Genomic DNA, 16578 nt, shown 5'->3' with positions numbered 1-16578 from the left:
GTATACCACAGTATGGGTATACTGAGAAACTACTGGTACACAGGGTCTCTACCTTTTACATTTTAGTGCATATTGACTGTCAAACTGCTTTTCAGAGTGTACATATCACATCACACCCACCAGCAATGTATGAGAGCTCCTGGTTCTTTCCAGTCTCACAGCAATATCACCAAGCTGATTAGTAAAAAACCTTTTCTCCTGTGTTCCTCATTAATTTGCATGCCTCTGACTGCTAGGAAGATTAAGAATCTTTTTAAAAACAGTGTTTATTTGCTATCTGTATTTCCTCTTTTGTGAATTATTTTCCCTTTTTTTTTTTAACTGAGTTATCTTCATATATATTTGCTGGAGCTTTTAAAAATATATTCTAGGTTTGAGTATTTCATCTGTTATACATATATAACCAATAGTTTCTCCTTTTGTATAGATAATCTTCATCATGTTTACAATGTGTTTTGCCAACTGAAGTTCTCAATTTTGATGAATTCAAATATATTAATCATTGGTTAGAGTATACAAGCAATTACAAGGAGAAGAAATGTAACACATTTGCTCACCCACACTATCCTGAAGAATGCCAGATATTTCTCCAAGGCCACATTCTTGAGTATATGAACTGTCCCCTGAGAGGGAACCCCCTGGGTATACTTTAAACACGAACTTTGTGACAGTCTACATTTCTTTCAAGGTTAATCTCAGTAACATCATTTTAAGGAATGACATTTTAATTTTTCCCTAGAGCTGCCATACGTCAGAATCACTTAAACAATTAGATGAAAACTAATAAAAAAGCTACTATTAATTGATTTCATATATATAACATAAAAATATAACATTTCTGAAATTAAGATGACACATTTACTTTGTAGATATATTTTTGAGGATGCACACATCTTACTGTTGCCATAATTTCGGATACCTTTTGATTCCATTTTGCAAATAATTTATATATATTTTTTCTTATACTGTTATTAAATTATCTATTTTAGCAAAACATCATTTTTTTGTTGTTTTTTGTTTTTGAGACAGAGTCTTGCTCTGTTACCCACGCTGGAGTGCAGGGGCATGATCTTGGGTCACTGCAACCTCTGCCTCCCAGGTTCAAGCGATTCTTGTGCCTCAGCCTCCTGAGTAGTTGAGATTACCGGCGCCTGCCATCACGCCCGGCTCTTTTTGTGTTTTTGGTAGACACAGGGTTTTACCATGTTAGCCAGGTTGGTTTTGAACTCCTGGCCTCAAGTGATCTACCTGTCTTGGCCTCCCAAAGTGTACGGATTATAGGTGTGAGCCACCGTGCCTGGCCTAGCAAAACATCATTTTAAATTAGGGAGCTCTGAGTGTTATAACTCTCAGATTTAACCTAAGCACTAATAGAATTGGTTGTAAATATTATTTAAAATAAATAAGGCTGGGCGCGGTAGCTCACACCTGTAATCCCAGCATTTTGGGAGGCTGATGTGGGTGGATCATGAGGTCAGGGATTCGAGACCAGTCTGACCAACATGGTGAAACCCCATCTCTACTAAAAATACAAAAATTAGCCTGGCATGGTGGTGCGCACCTGTAATCCCAGCTACTTAGGAGGCTGAGGCAGGAGAATCGCTTGAACCCGGGAGGTGGAGGAGGTTGCAGTGAGCTAAAATTGCACCACTGCACTCCAGCCTGGGTGATAGAGTGAGACTCCATCTCAAAATAAATAAATAAAATAAATAAATAAATAAATAAATAAATTATTTTTTATTATTTAAATTTTTCTAGAGATAGGGTCTTGCTCTGTCACCCAGGCTGGAGTGCAGTGGCAGGCAAGCATAGATCACTGTAACCTCGACGTCCTGGGCTCAAGTGATTCTCCTGTCTCAGCCTCCTGAGCAGCTAGGATTATGGGTGCATGCCACCATGTCTGGCTAAATTTGTATTTTATTTTTTGTAGACACAGGGTTTTGCTATGTTGCCCAGGCTGGTCTTGAACTTCTGGTCTCAAGTGATCCCCCTGCCTTTTCCACTGAAAGCACTGGGATTACAGATGTGAGGGTTGTAAATAATTTTAAGAATTACAGCATAAACTGTAAGCATGCTTCAATACATTCCTGATACTGTTTATCCTATGATACAGCCATGGACATACTTATTTCAGAACTACTGAAACAGTTAGTTCCTTATCTTAATGAAGTAAGGTAACAGAAAAAGTGAACTAAAAATGAATACACAAAAATGTTTACTTAGTACCATAGGAAAGGTTAAAAAAAAAGTTTACATCACTCAAAGGCTATTTATTTTATACTGTGTTACAGTTACTCAGCTGCATTTTTGTACTATTATGTTAGCAAATCTGTTAAAATTTAAATTGTTGAAAGCAAAAAGGCACTGCTCAGTTGGATAGAACTTCATAAAACCCATTCCTGAAAAATAGTTTACACTCTTGTTAAAAATAACCTAAATTTCACAAATTACAACGAATAACACCAAATGCTTTACATGAATTTTAAGAATAATATGTCATATTGTATAGTGAAATATTTTTAAAAAGTTAAATAGATATAGCACAAAAACCTCTAGTGATGTGCTTACTGCAGAAACCATAGCACATGTGTACAAACATACTGAATATACTACAAATTTCCATAAAAATAACAAATATTAGTGTATACAAAAACTTCCAAAAAATTCCATTCATCTCGTTGACATCTGTTGAGGTACTGGGGATTTTAAGGTTTTCTACTATTTTAAATTCTATGATGATAGTTGAATGTCTTCCAGTGATTATAAGTAAATTCTTTACAAATGTTTAAAATTTTTCATCTCTTCATGATCTCTGATGAATAACATTTATGTTTTAACAGTTACGATGCTTTAGCTAACATTTGTGATAGGAGTAGCTGCTAAGGCTAATTTCACCTTTCCTGAAGTGGTAAGAGCAGCAATGTCTCTACTTATGTAATCTCTAACAGTGATCCCCAACCTTTTGGCACCAGGGACTGGTTTCGTGGAAGATAATTTTTCCACAGATGGGTGTTGAAGGGGAGGGTATGTTTTGGGGATGAAACTGTTAATCAGGTAATCAGGCATTAGTTACATTCGTAAAAGCAGTGTGCAACCTAGATCCCTCACATGCACACTTCACAACAGGGTTTGCGCTATGAGAATCTAATGCTGCAGCTGACCTGACAGAAGGTGGAGCTCAGGTGGTAATGCTCACTTGCCCACTGCTCACCTCCTGTTGTGTGGCCTGGTTCCTAACAGGCCACTGACCATTACTGGTCTGCGGCCCAGGGGTTGGGGACCCCTGATCTATAGTTAGAAATTTGTCCTGGGGTAGGAGCTACAGCTTTCTTTATCTATGTCCTTCTTTCTGTAACTTCATGAGACTGTAAGAGAAACTATTAAGAATCAATTACGCTCAATGAGAATAATAATAGTTATTTTGTAAACAATCACAAGAATACTAAGCGTTTACCTGTATAAAGAAGATGTTTTATAATATACTACATAACAAATTGGTCTAAATAATGGAAACAATAAAAAGCCATCATTCAAGTTTACCATAGCTAAATTACTTTTTTCAAGATTTAAATAATCTATTCACCATTATAATATACTAAAATATCAATATAGTAATTGCGAAATATACTAGTGCTATAGTTTCACTAATTGTAAGCATAAAACTAACTTAACAGTTAAAAAGGAAACAAACACAAGTAGAACTTATGAATATCAATACCTACTGGTACATCTTTCTTTTCTTTTCTTGAAAGGTTTGTGCCTCTATGTTCATTTTGTTGTTGACATAATGAGCCATCTCGTTCACCATTTAACTGGAAGGAGCTCATTCCATTTCCTTCAATAAGATATATTCATTGAAAATGATTATCTTCATGAAAATTTTTATTCAGAAAGTTATCAAGTAGGAAAGGAAAAATATTAACTTTGGGATAGTGTCATTCATTTGGAATCACCTAATCAGAATATTTACTATGAAAGTAAGACGTCATATATATGTTCTTCTATCTATACCTCTTCTTTCTGGCATATTAGGCAAATTTAAATTCAGGTTATATATAAGTACATGTATTTGTCAGCTTTAAAAAACCAAATACTGATTTCGTAACTACTTTTAGAAAAGGGGTGATTTATATTATGTCATCCAAGAAACTTTAGTTGCTTTTTTTTTTTTTTTTTTTTTTTGAGAAGGAGTTTCTCTCTTATCACCCAGGCTCGAGTACAATGGCGTGATCTTGGCTCAGTGCAAACTTTGCCACCGAGGTTCAAGCAAGCAATTCTCCTGCCTTAGTCACCCAAGTAGCTGGGATTACAGGCAGGCGCTACCATACCCAGGTAATTCTGTATTTTTTTTTAGTAGAGATGCGGTTTCATCATGTTGGTCAGGCTGGTCTCAAACTCTTGACCTCAGGTGATCCACCTGCCTCGGCCTCCCAAAGTGCTGGGATTACAGCACTTTGTGAGCCACCGCGCCCGGGCTAGTTGCTCTTTTTAAAAATTGCTTCTTCTGGATAAACACAGAGGAGTCTTTACAGTGTTAAAATAGCTCCTTCTAGTATTAATTTGGAGGCAAACACCTAGCAAATAATACCAATTACTTTTTTAGAAATGATTAAATTAATTAAGGAGTTAGACAAGGTACTCTCTTGTAAAACAGAAGTAACCTAGACACAAAACACATTTTCCGTGTTTGTTCACAGTTTAATTTGCATTGTTTCCACACTGTAGCTAAATGAACAGTGAACCAGTCTTTAGAAGAGAGAAGGCTAAATATGAAATGAGATGAGGACAAAGTATCTCAGACTGTGTCATAGGGAATCCTGTCACAAAAACACTTTAAGCCAGTAGGCAAAAAGCAGAAAACATCTCCATAGCCATTGCTTTCCTTCACTCCTCCACCAAAAGAATTTCAAATAATCTCTTAAAAGAAAGTTTTCCTCCATTTTTCCCCCCCGCCCATAGTATGAAAACCTGGTAACGTATTTGCTGTCATCCTCCACCATTACCTAAGGCAACAGGTTTTTGAGGGGGTAATCTGGGAGGTGGTGGTCTAGGTGGAACTTGGGATGGCTTTGCTGGGCTCCCTGACATGGGACATCTCTTGATTGTTCCTTGATTTTCATCCTCAGTAGAATGCATTTCCTGTGGTATGAAGATAGACTTAGGCTGAAATAATATAGAAAAAGAGACCAACGTTGAAACATCAAATTATTTTCCTGAAGTAAATACTATTATATGTCAGAAACTTTCAAACTATTTCTACTATACATTAGAGGTTTACCAGATGAGTTTAAAGGTTACTCAACCATCCAATTCAGATTATCTTATTGTTGTAAACATATTCTAAAAATGTACACTAAAATGTGTACATCTCAGGTTTTGCTGCTGTGCAAATAATAGGGCCTCTAAGTCGACTTTTTTATTAATTCCTCATAAGTCTCCCCACTTAGACTAGCCAAATAAAAATATTTCAGTCTCTCTTATCTCCTTCAATTTAAATGAATCTCTTTATTTTAAATATTCAAGCTAGTCAAAGTTCAGCGCCTTATCAACTGTCTAATCTAAGCTGTCTCTTAGGTGACTCAATGTCTTTATGGTAATGCTTAATCTTTCAGACCAGGTGCATGAGAGGATACCAATTAAAATGTTATCATGTTGGAGAATATCAACACAGCAATATGGGATGCCTGAGATACTTTTTGTACAAACAATGGAAAAACCTACAGTTGGCTGACGTTTGGAGAATTTATAACGTGTCTCTTATTATTGTTCAGCACTTATTTCTTTGAAATTCAGATATCTTTACTTCTGCTATGATAAAACTAAACAAGCAAGTACAGCATTATTTACCTGTATGAATCAGGATTTTCTCAATTGCATAAAATGTAAATAAATAAAAATAGTAATAAACTGAATGACAAGACTGGTAAGACTCCAACTCTCATTTGTAACACTCTGATTTTAAACTTTAAAGCAGCTCATATTATAATTAAAATTTGCTATGCATATGAACTTATAAAATAAAATATATATTAGCTCATTTTACCTTTTAAAAAACAACCCATCAGCTGAAATCACTATTTTAGAATGGTTTTGTTTGGAAAAATAATTTTGTTGTTAAAAAGTATTTAAAAATTGTTGTACTATTTTGTATTTTTAATTTAAAATTATCTTTTGAAAATTAAGTATCTATGATGATAAATTACTATATTTATTCTTAGATGTCAGGAACAGATTGCAGATTTTGAGAAAAACAATCTTATAAGAAATGTGAGTTTTCTAACCCAAGTCAAGTAACGCTAATCCATTAATACAATCATTTTCAGTGTAAATTCCTAGGACTTGTTACTTAGAATGAACATTAAATAAGGCCAGGCACAGTGGCTCATGCCTGTAATCCCAGCACTTTGGGAGGCCAAGGCAGGCAGATCACCTGAGGTCAGGAGTTTGAGCCCAGCCTGGTCAACATGGCAAAACCCAGTCTCTACTAAAAAATACAAAAGTTTAGCTGGACGTGGTGGTGCGTGCCTGTAATCCCAGCTACTGGGGAGACTGAGGCAGGAGAATTGCTTGAACCCGAGAGGAGGAGGCTGCAGTGAACCGAGATCATGCCACTGTACTCCAGCCTGGGTGTCAGAGCGAGACTCTGTCTCAAAAAAAAAAAAAAAACCAAAAGAATGAACACTAAATATAAGTTGGGCATTATAAAAAGAGACAAATGCAATAAAAAATCATTTACTTATATCAACTTCACAATTTTTCTTTGTGGATCACAAATGAAAAGTTAGAAAAACTCTCAACAAAGTATTAAATTGGCAGAACAATAACACATACACATATATCAAATTGAAAAATAAATCTGTCTACCTTTGGTGGCAAAGGAGGTGGAACTTTTGCTTTCAGAGTTGAACTAAAAACAGAAAAGTTTAGAATCAGAACTATTCATTTTACAAATGAATCAATCCTAAAATATAATAATTTTTTCTTACAAATGAATCAATCCTAAAATATAATAATTTTTTCTTACAAATGTATCAATCCTAAAATATAATAATTTTTTCAAAGACAGAAAAAAACTGCACAGACAAATATCATTTTCAAAGATTGTAAGTTTCTTCTAAAGTATTTTGTGAAATGTTGCTAGAGGTATTATTCAGAAGTAACTGGAAACTGGAGGACATTATGTTAAGTGAAATAAGCCAAAATAGAAAGTTAAACACTGCATATTCTTACTCATGTGGACGCTAAAAAAAAAAAAGTTGATCTCATAGAAGTAAAAAGCAGAACAGAGGATACTAGGAACTGGGAAGGGCAAGGAAAAGGGGAGGAAAGGGAGAGATTTGTTAAAGTATACAAAATTACAGTTATGTAAGAGGAATAATAAGTACTACTCTCTTATACCACTGTAGGATGACTATAGTTAATAATAATGGGCCAGGAGTGGTGGCTCATGCCTGTAATCTCAGCACTTTGGGAGGCCGATGCGGGCAGATCATGAGGTCAGGAAATCAAGACCATCCTGGCTAACACGGTGAAACACCGTCTCTACTAAAAATGCAAAAAAATTAGCCGGGCTTGGTGGCGGGCACCTGTAGTCCCAGCAGGAGAATGGCGTGAACCTGGGAGGCAGAGCTTGCATGCAGAGCCAAGATCGCGCCACTGCACTCCAGCCTGGGCAACAGGGCAAGACTCTCTCAAATAACAAAACCAAACCAACCAATAATGTATTATTTAAGTTTCAAATAGCAAGAAGGAGGATATTGAATGTTCCCAACACAAAGAAATGATAAATGTTTGAGATGACGGATACGTTAATTACCCTGAAGAGATCACTACATTATATGTATCAAAACGTTAGTATGTACCCCATAAATTTGTATTATAATTATTTCAGTTAAAATAATTAAATTTAATTTAAAAAGAAGTAACTGGGTAATACACTTTTTTGGTTCCAAGTACTATACTGTAATTAAAACTGGAAAAGATAATTATAATTCCAGTTTATATCAACGGAAAGGTAAATAATTAAGAACATAAGCCACATCTGGCTTATGAAACAAATGATACGGTATAAAATATATCACATTGTAAACTTCATTTTTGCTACTGTTAGATATGAAACATCTTCAATGAAGCTCATCAAAAACCATATATATGCTTTATGAAATTATAGGCAGACTGATCGAAGTTAGGATTCATTATAACTCAGGATCAGTTTTAGAAATAGCAAGAGGCTGGTCACAGTGGCTCATGCCTGTAAGCCCAGCACTCTAGGAGGCTGAGGTGAGCAGATCACTTGAGCTCAGGAGTTCCTGCCCAGCCTGGGTAACATGGTGGAAACTCATCTCTACAAAAAAATAAAATAAAAAATTAGGAAGTGTGGAGGTGCAGTCCCAGCTACTTAGGTAGCTGAGGTGGGAGGACTGCTTGAGCCAGGAGGTCAAGGCTACAATGAGCCAAGATCACACCACTGCACTCCAGGTGGGTCATAGAGCAAGCAAGGCCCTGTCTCAAAAGAAAGAAAGAAAAAATTGTACTATGATGAAGCACAAATTTCTCAGATGAGGATTTCAAGGCCTAGAAAGGTTATGTAACTTTACTCAAGATCAGAGTAGTGAAGTGAAAAGGAAAACCTATGCCCTCAACTGCTAGTCAAGCGCTCTTATCATTTTACCATGAAACTGCATCTTTATTTAAAAAAACACAAAACAAAAAAGTAAACATCAATGCATACATAATAGTAAAAATATTCCTCCTCTAAAACTATATATTTATATCCAAAGTATTTGTTCATTTGAAATATAGCAGACAAAATTTAATCAGATTTATAAAAAGCTTCTTTGTAGTTGCAGTGAAGTTACAGCAGCTATCAATTACTAAGAAATCTACAATAAAAAATTATTGTCCTTGTTAGTTTTTTTCTGAAGTTCTTTGGAAAAAATGGACTGAAATGTGTCGCTATAAAATTCACATATTGAAGTCCTAACCCACAATGTGACTATATTTAGAGATGGGTTTTTAGGAAGTAATTAAGCTTAAATGAGGTTGTAACAGTGCGGTCCTAATCCTATGGGACTGGTGATCTTACAAAAAGAGGGTGAGAGACCACTCTTACCCCTGATCCCACCATGTGCATACACTGAGGAAAGGCCATGTCAAGACATGGCCAGAAGACGGCTGTCTGCAAGCATAGAAGGGAGCCCTCACCAAGTTGGTTGGTACCTTGATCTTGAACTTCCCACCTCCAGAACTGTGAGAAATAAATTTCTGTTGTCTAAGTCTATGGTATTTTGTTATGTCAGCCCAAGCTAATATAACTAGAATAGAAAAAAGGAAAGAAACTGAGGTACAACCCACGATACTGTGTTACTAATTATATTAAAATTTCCATCAATATTAAGCTGCCAGATGGATGAAATCAGGTCAAATGACACCTTTTCTTTTTACCAAAAACAGAGACAGAACTTACTGTTTAGATTCATCATCATCTCCTTCATCATCTTCTAAATGTGCCACGTGTCCTCTAAATAAAAAGAATAATGTCATTGTTATTAAACGGATTTTACCAAAACAGCGTAAGAAGAAATTTTAGAAAATGCAGGAAAAGCTACCATAAGATAAAATTTTATTTCTACATCTTTATAGGATAGGATAGATTCAGAATTAAAACAAGGAACTGGGAGCAGTGGATCGTGATGTCAGTTACTTGGGAGGCTGAGGTGGAAAGATCGCTTGAGCTCAGGAGTTCAAGGCTGCAGTGAGCTATGATCACACCACTGCAATCCAGCCTGGGCAACAGAGCAAGCCCCTATCTCTATTAAAGAAAAACAAAGACAACTCAAACAAATAGGCTACGTAACAGAGAAGGGGGCAAACTGCCTTTACTTGTCTGTGACGTAAAGTACTTTAGGATTAAAAATTAAAATTACCGCTGATGCAACTCTTCTTCAACAGACTTGAGAAGACTCCTTAAAAGAAAAAACAAAAACAAAAATAATGTGAGTAAGTTATCAAAGGAATATCGAATGTGTATCACTTTAAACTTATCCACACATTTTTTGAATGATTACTTTTTACCATTTACTGAAAATTTGCTAGTGATCACCTCAGCAACCATAAAACATCAAGTTATATTGAATGAGAGACCTCTATTTTCCTGTTGCTAATGTCTTTATATATGTATTTTAAATGAACAAAAGAAATCCTAATATTTATTGAAAAATACCAATTCAAACAGAAGACAACTCACCATGGAATGTCACAACAGTACTGACAAAACAATAATTGCAGGGTCATAGTCAGGAGCTTCCAGGATTCAAATTTTACCTGGAATGTTATACCTGACACCTGAAATTACATACACTTTTCTTTTTCTTAAAATAAGGAAGGTGACACACTTTAAAATAACATCATGCTCTCAGGCAATCCTACCAAATGAAACTCACCATGTTGGATCTCTCTGCAGAAGCATGCATGCATGTGATGTGAATACATGAATGTAGTAGCACTTTGCCTTCACGGAAGACACTCACTTACCTGAAGGATTTGTTCTCCAGTGGTGCACGGGCAAACACATTTACACTTTTGGGAGACTAAGCCTGTATCAGACCAGGTCGAGGATTTTACCATTAGGAGCAGTATACAAAACTTTAATTTTCAGGAATGTAAGAGAGAACTTATGGCATTCCTGAAGTTCCCTTACTTCTTTTCACTGCAAGTTCATGCAGCACACCTCCTAAATTACACTCTTCAAGCATAAAGACTCAATAGACTTCTCAGAGCTAATAGGGAAGATAAATATAGTTACTAATACACTACTGGGATAAAAGTGAGTCAGCAAAAATTTTACTCTCCCTAAAAGTTATAAGGTACCACCTTTTAATCATTTTCCCTTCTAATACACATCAGGAAAAACTGCCCTTAAAATTACAAAACATAAAACTAGAGAAACTGAAAGGTATGGTTATCTACTGTAAGTAATTAATAGAATAGTTTTTAGGCATCAATATTTTAATTAGCCCAGATTAACAACAATTTAAATTTTTAAAAATGACAAACTTATGACTCCAGAGTGGTAAATCCTATAAGAAAACCATAAACTAATTGCAAGCCCTATTATGGAGATACAAAAAGTGAGGTACTGTAGTCAAATATTATCTTATTCACAAAGTTCTCCAAGGGCCAACTCTAAGAAAGCAGGAGCTTCTGTCTAGAGGCAGTAGAGCAAAATGAAGACAGGCTTTAAAGCCAAGATGGTCTGAATCTGAATCCTGCCTTCACCATCACAGGATATGGCACTGGATAAGTTACTCTGATTTCTCTATGCTTCGGTTTGCAGCTATGTAAAGTGGAAATCACCTCAGTACTTATTCCAAAGTGGCTGTCAGAAGATCTACTGAATTAATGTAGTAAAGTGCTTAGAAAGGTAATTTAGGGCAGAGTTGGGACTTGATTAGTTATTTTCTTTATTATTATTGTCTAAGTAACATTTCCTTAAACTAGCAGTTCTCAAATTGTGGTTATAAAAATTCTGGGGTCTCTTAGTCTCCTGTAGGGGTCTGCAAGGTCCAAACTATTTTCACAATATGTAATACCTTTGTTGCTCTTATTTTCTCATGAGTATACACTGGAGTTTTCCAGCGACTACAAGATATGTGATACCACAACAGATTAAATGCAGTAGGAGACATGAGAATTTAGCTGTCTTCTATTAAGAAGACTTGAAAAAAAAAAAAAGTAAAACAATGCTACTTTTCTTACTAATACTTTGTTTCATAAAAAATAGCTATTTTTTTTTTCATAAAAAGTGTTATCAGTGGACCTCAACAAAAACTGTGCTGCAGTGTACGGACATATATAATAAAACCTTTTATGGCAATCATTCGTTGCCTCTGAGTCTCAGGAGAGAAATCAGTGGTGTTATAAGAAACCACTGTAAAGACGTGGCATTTGAACTGGTCCTTAAGAATGGAGATTTTTTTTTAAACACACACAAAAAAGTATGTTATTTATAACAAATAATATTATTATTTAAAAAATATATTAACATTTTGAAAAGTTCTAAGTTTAATTTCTAATACTATAAATATTGATGTTATAACCCCTATAAACAAAAGCTCTTTGGAATCCTCAATAATTTTAAACACTGTAAAAAAACATGAGACCAAATATTTGAGAAGTGCTGCTTTAAACTATTTTACCAAAATAAACATAGTGCCTCTGAACTGTACAGTGGGCTTTTATGTAATTTTAAATGTGAAAAAATACTTTTTTGTTAAGCACATGACAATCTTTTTTGAGATATTTCTTTTTACAATAGAAAATATTAGGATTTGAATATACGATAATTTAAAATATACCATATTTATTTGGATTTATACTGCATTCCACTTTATTTCCTTTTTTTGAGATGGAGTCTCACTTTTTTTGTCCAGGCTGGAGTGGAGTGGCGTGATCTTGGCTCACTGCAACCTCCACCTCTCAGGTTCAAGCAATTCTCATGCCTCAGCCTCCCGAGTAGCTGGGATTATAGGGGCGCACCACCATGCCTGGCTAATTTTTGTATTTTCAGTAAACACGGAGTCTCACTGTATACCCAGGCTGGTCTTGAACGCCTGGCCTCAAGTGATCCACCTGCCTCAGCTTCCCAAAGTGTTGGGATTACAGGCATAAGCCGTGAGCCACCACGCCCGGCCAGCATTTCACTTTTTTAAAAAGAATCTTCCTGGGAGTTCTCTAACAATAAAACAATGGTTGAGTAAGTGAATATGAAAAAGATAGCCCATGGCCCAGGGATTCATATGTACATTTTAATCCATTCACCTATAAATCTCTATTATGTGTTAAGATATTTTATTAAAGAAATTATAGAATTAATACAGTCTTAATGAAAAGTAGGATGCATGATTTACTTTTTAGGCTTTATAAAAGAGAAAATGAAATATGGCTAAATTTGCTAAAATCTGTTTACAGTAAATATTGCATCTTGAGAGCACTGGAGAAAATGTGATACTGATTTATTCACCAAGATTGAGTGTTACACAATAAACAATGTCACTATTCACTAGTCCACTTGAATTCTTCTCTTATGGAAGTTTTAGAAAGTAAAGAACAAAACAAAGCAGAACAAAAACAACGCTTTCAGATGCTGAATTCTAAGTCAATCTAAAATGAGTAAGAAATTTTGATGAAAAGGTTAAAAATGAGACAATGTACAAACAGATATGGGAGAGGTCTAAAACGACCACCAAAATACTCAGCATATTCTCATTAGCTAAGGAATCAGTCTGCAGGTTATTAACATCTTTCAAAACTGTCTAACTGTCCCCAATCTGTAAGTACTGCCCCGATTACATTTCAAACAAACAAACAAACAAAAAAGCCCTATTTCTCTAAAATTAAAGAGCAGTTTTATTCACTCATATTATCTACTTGTTCATACAATCAACAATTATTTACTGAATAACTACCATAAATAAAGGCAACTAATAAGTATTTACTAAGTCCTAAATGTGCTAAATGCTTTATAGTGATTATTCCATTTCATCCTTAGCACCCTATGAGGCAGGTACTATTATATTATCCATTTTACTAGCAATAATAGAGGTAAATTTCTCAAAGTCATGTAGTTTATACGAAAAGCCATCTGGCATTTACTACTGCTATACTCAACTGTGCCAGGAATTGTGTAATTCAATGTACTCTTTTAACTATTACTTATTAGAATAAAATTTACCTTCAACATTTTTTGCCCTAAATTAAAACAAAACATAAATAATTTAATGTTTTCTTTTCTTTTTTTTTTTTAAGACGGCGTTTCACTCTTGTCTCCCAGGCTAGAGTGCAATGGCACGATCTCGGCTCACTGCAACTGCTGCCTCCTGGGTTCAAGTGATTCCCCTGCCTCAGCCTCCCGAGTAGCTGGGACCTCAGGCATGTGCCACCATGTCCAGGTAATTTTTGTATTTTTAGTAGAGACGGGGTTTCGCCATGTTGGCCAGGCTGGTCTTAATCTCCTGACCTCAGGTGATCCACTCGCCTCAGCCTCCCAAAGTGCTGGGATTAAAAGCATGAGTCACCGTTCCCGGCCTAGTGTTTTCTTTTAAAAATAGTATTTTGTTGGTTTTAAATAAATTATCAGAAAAGCTGACCTTAGTGAGATTAGAATTCCAAAGAAAAGGAGACAAGTAAGTGTAAGTCAAAATACATATGCTTCTTGTTAGAAAAAGAAAAGTCCTATGTTAACAATTCTAATTAGATAGTTCCTGCATGGTCTGGAATAGGTAGAAACCCATCAATTGAAATCTGTCTGACTGATCACCTATGGAGAAAGCAGGAAATACCTTTTTTTAAAACACTGCCTAATCACAAGAATGAAGCAGACATATCAATACAGCAAGAGAAGTGCTACATCCATGCTCATGTCACATGTATGTCTAAACCTACACACGAAACACAGCCCAAGAGCAAACTTTTGGCCAATCTACCTTGCCAAGGGTTCGTTATATAGAATACAGTTCCTTAAGCAGGGATCCAATTAATCAAAAAATGAAGGTTGGGCAAATTATTAACATTTTACCTAGCCAAAATAACTATACACTATGAAAATGTCTAACAATCAGAAATCAGACAATGGGAACTAAGGAATCTGGAAAAGCATTTAGTGAGGGGCTACATTTATTTTTTGTACTTTACATGTACAAATTTTAAAAATATATTTAGAATGAATCAAAAAAGGTAAAAAATATTTTCCCAAATTTTTCAGTCTCTTAAAATACACTAAAATTTGCTAACAAGGTCCTTAAAATTAGTGACCTCATATTTAGAGAAAAGAACATAAAAACACTTCAAAATTTTTTTTATTTGCTAATCCACTATGAGACAAACTTTCCTTTGTTTTTCACCAACAAACTAAGACAATTTATAAATCACAAATAGCTACTATTTAGGTAAAATTTCATTTTTCTACCAAGAAAATTTTACACTTATTTTCATTTAAAAAACATAAATGCTAATAATAATAATGACTTAATAATAGTATCAAAGCTAATAATATTTTAAAAATTCTGATAGTATTTAACTGAAGTTCGGTTTAAATAAAAACTAATATATTTCTCTAGGTTGTTATTAAAGCCTTTTCTCTGTGTTAGGAAAGTATAGTATATTTAAGTAAAAAATTAAACATTTGGTATTTAGTTTATTAAAAAAAAACACATGATTTTGCATTATTACCGTTAAAATTAAGCTATTTGTCTTTAGTTACTATTTCTCAACTGCTTAACTTAAAATATGGGAATATATATGTCTCAACTCTCTAATGCAACTGAAATAATATTTTGAAATTTTGCGAGGCATGGTGGCTCACACCTGTAATCTTAGCACCTTCTGGGAGGCTGAGGCTGATGCATCACTTGAGGCCAGGAGTTTGAGACCAGCCTGGCCAACATGGTGAAACCCAGGCTCTACAAAAATACAAAAAATTAGCTTGGCATGGTGGTGGGCGCTTGTAGTCCCAGCTACTGGGAGGCTGGGGCGTGAGAATCACTTGAACCTGGGAGGTGGAGGTTGCAGTGAGCCGAGATTACATCACTGCACTCTCGCCTGGGCAACAGAGTGAGACTTGCCTGCTTCAAAAAAAAGAAAAATGAAATTTTAAGTTGTTCTGATTATTAAAATAATATATGCATTGCTGGAAGATCTTGGTAATTTAAATTATATTCCCTTAGAAATTAGTTTTTATGATAATTTATCCACAAACTTAGAAAATGAGACTCTAAGAGGAATAGCAAAGTTCTGTCTCCCGTCATACCTGGCAAATGAACAATTTAAATTGTTAATGTCTGTAAGCTGCCTTTTAACCTGTGTGCCTCTATCAACTAGATAGTGCCTGGTGTAGAAGAGGCATTAAATAACTGTTGAATTTATTTACTGCATAGATTGGTAACTTTTAAGAATTCAGACACACATTTTAACTACTATCTTACTTTAAAAAAGCAGTATAGCCAAAAAGTTAAGATTTCTAAGTTGTATGAATAATTCCAGCTGTTTTTAGTGACCAACCCATCTTAAGAGATGTATCAAAGCAAGTTTTATAAGAAATAAACAGATCAAGTTTAGAAATAAATTGCTAAAACATGTATCTGCCTTCAGTGGCAATACACGTGGTTTTTCTCTAACATACAAGATCAGCAAAGCAGCTTGATATAAAAAAATTATGTTGATGCTTCCCATTGTGACAACTATTAACTAAATAATGAGCAAGGAAGCAATGGAAAAACATTAAATGCATATTGTAAAATATATCTACCAGCCTAATACAATTTTCTACCTTAAATATTAAAATACAATATTAAAGACAACTTAATCATTCTTGAATTTAAATTAAGTTTTAAAAGAACTTTACTTACTTGTTTGCACCTAAAAAGTAACTACCTTGGTGTCCTTGTCCATATTCCAGTTGCAGATCCTAATAGTACAAAATAAAATATTTAGCACAATAGTAGTATATCACATACCATGATACATTAATATATATTATTTTTAAAGGACAAGCCCCAGACCCCCAAATAAATCTGTATTGCT

The 16578-nt window shown here is 34.8% G+C and overlaps 1 protein-coding gene across 6 annotated transcripts in view; it reads right to left on the bottom strand.

Annotated features, from left to right (window-relative positions):
- Positions 1 to 16578, bottom strand: part of MAP4K3 (mitogen-activated protein kinase kinase kinase kinase 3) — a 190220-nt gene that overhangs the window by 36024 nt on the left and 137618 nt on the right. For 5 of the 6 annotated variants that reach the window (XM_050753329.1, XM_050753331.1, XM_050753332.1 and 2 more), the window contains 6 exons: positions 16404 to 16462; positions 9927 to 9965; positions 9467 to 9520; positions 6865 to 6907; positions 5004 to 5163; positions 3723 to 3835 (listed from right to left, as the gene is read on the bottom strand). In XM_050753329.1, the coding sequence (XP_050609286.1) occupies positions 3723 to 3835; positions 5004 to 5163; positions 6865 to 6907; positions 9467 to 9520; positions 9927 to 9965; positions 16404 to 16462 (468 nt within the window). The remainder of the gene's footprint in view (positions 1 to 3722; positions 3836 to 5003; positions 5164 to 6864; positions 6908 to 9466; positions 9521 to 9926; positions 9966 to 16403; positions 16463 to 16578) is intronic. The other variant, XM_050753330.1, reaches the window with a different exon arrangement.

The sequence above is a fragment of the Macaca thibetana genome, chromosome 13 (genome assembly GCF_024542745.1).
Source record: "Macaca thibetana thibetana isolate TM-01 chromosome 13, ASM2454274v1, whole genome shotgun sequence".
NCBI classification, from domain to species: Eukaryota; Metazoa; Chordata; class Mammalia; order Primates; family Cercopithecidae; genus Macaca; species Macaca thibetana.
This window is presented reverse-complemented; position numbering and strand designations above follow the sequence as displayed.